Source organism: Egretta garzetta, unplaced genomic scaffold (assembly GCF_000687185.1).
Source record: "Egretta garzetta isolate BGI_Z169 unplaced genomic scaffold, ASM68718v1 scaffold106, whole genome shotgun sequence".
In the NCBI taxonomy this organism is placed as follows: domain Eukaryota; kingdom Metazoa; phylum Chordata; class Aves; order Pelecaniformes; family Ardeidae; genus Egretta; species Egretta garzetta.
The window spans coordinates 1-607 of record NW_009259963.1 but is presented as its reverse complement, the minus strand read 5'-3'; the positions used below and the strand labels follow the sequence as shown (position 1 = coordinate 607).

Sequence of the window (607 nt, the reverse complement as noted above, 5' to 3'; positions counted from 1 at the left end):
TGTTGGACCTGCCGGTTTTTAAACACAACGGATCAATCCCAGCGTCCAACGTCACGAGGGTTGGGGGGTGGAACGGGACACGAGGGGGCTCTCCCGGCGCCGGCAGGAGCAGGGATCCCCGGGGAAGCGCCCAGCAGGTCCCCAAGGCCACTCCTGTTGGCAACCACAAGTTTTGGGATCCAACCCATCAAGCCCCGGAGGGCGGAGAGAGGAAGATGAGGGTGAAGGCTCCCGGGGGATGCGGTAAAGGAGGTGCAGTTCCCAGCCCTGCCACCGTACTGACCCTTTGGAGAACAGGCTCAGGATGGTCGGCTGCCGGCCGGAGCTCCGAGTGACCCGGGAACTGGCGGGAGACTCTGTTGGGAAGAGGACGCGGGATCGCGTTAACGGCAGGGACCCTCTTCCCACAACACCCCACAGAGCCGGGACCACTGCGGGCGACAGCACCCTCCTCCCCGCACCCCATCATCCCAGAGCAAGGCGAGGAGACCCCAAAACCCTTCCCGGGATGGGGGAATCCCTCTGGGAGTCGCCAGGCTCCCGCTTGGTATTTAACGCCGATAAATTAATTTAAGTGCAACGGTCGCTCCCGGTGCCGCCATTACCT

At 63.3% G+C, this 607-nt stretch overlaps 1 protein-coding gene across 1 annotated transcript in view; it reads right to left on the bottom strand.

Moving 5' to 3' along the window:
* Window positions 1-356, bottom strand: part of DNMT1 (DNA methyltransferase 1) — a gene marked incomplete at its 5' end in the record, with an annotated part of 12,528 nt that extends 12,172 nt beyond the window's left edge. The window contains one exon of the mRNA XM_035895685.1: window positions 280-356. Within this exon, the coding sequence (XP_035751578.1) occupies window positions 280-356 (77 nt within the window). The remainder of the gene's footprint in view (window positions 1-279) is intronic.
* Between the last annotated feature and the right edge of the window lie 251 nt (window positions 357-607).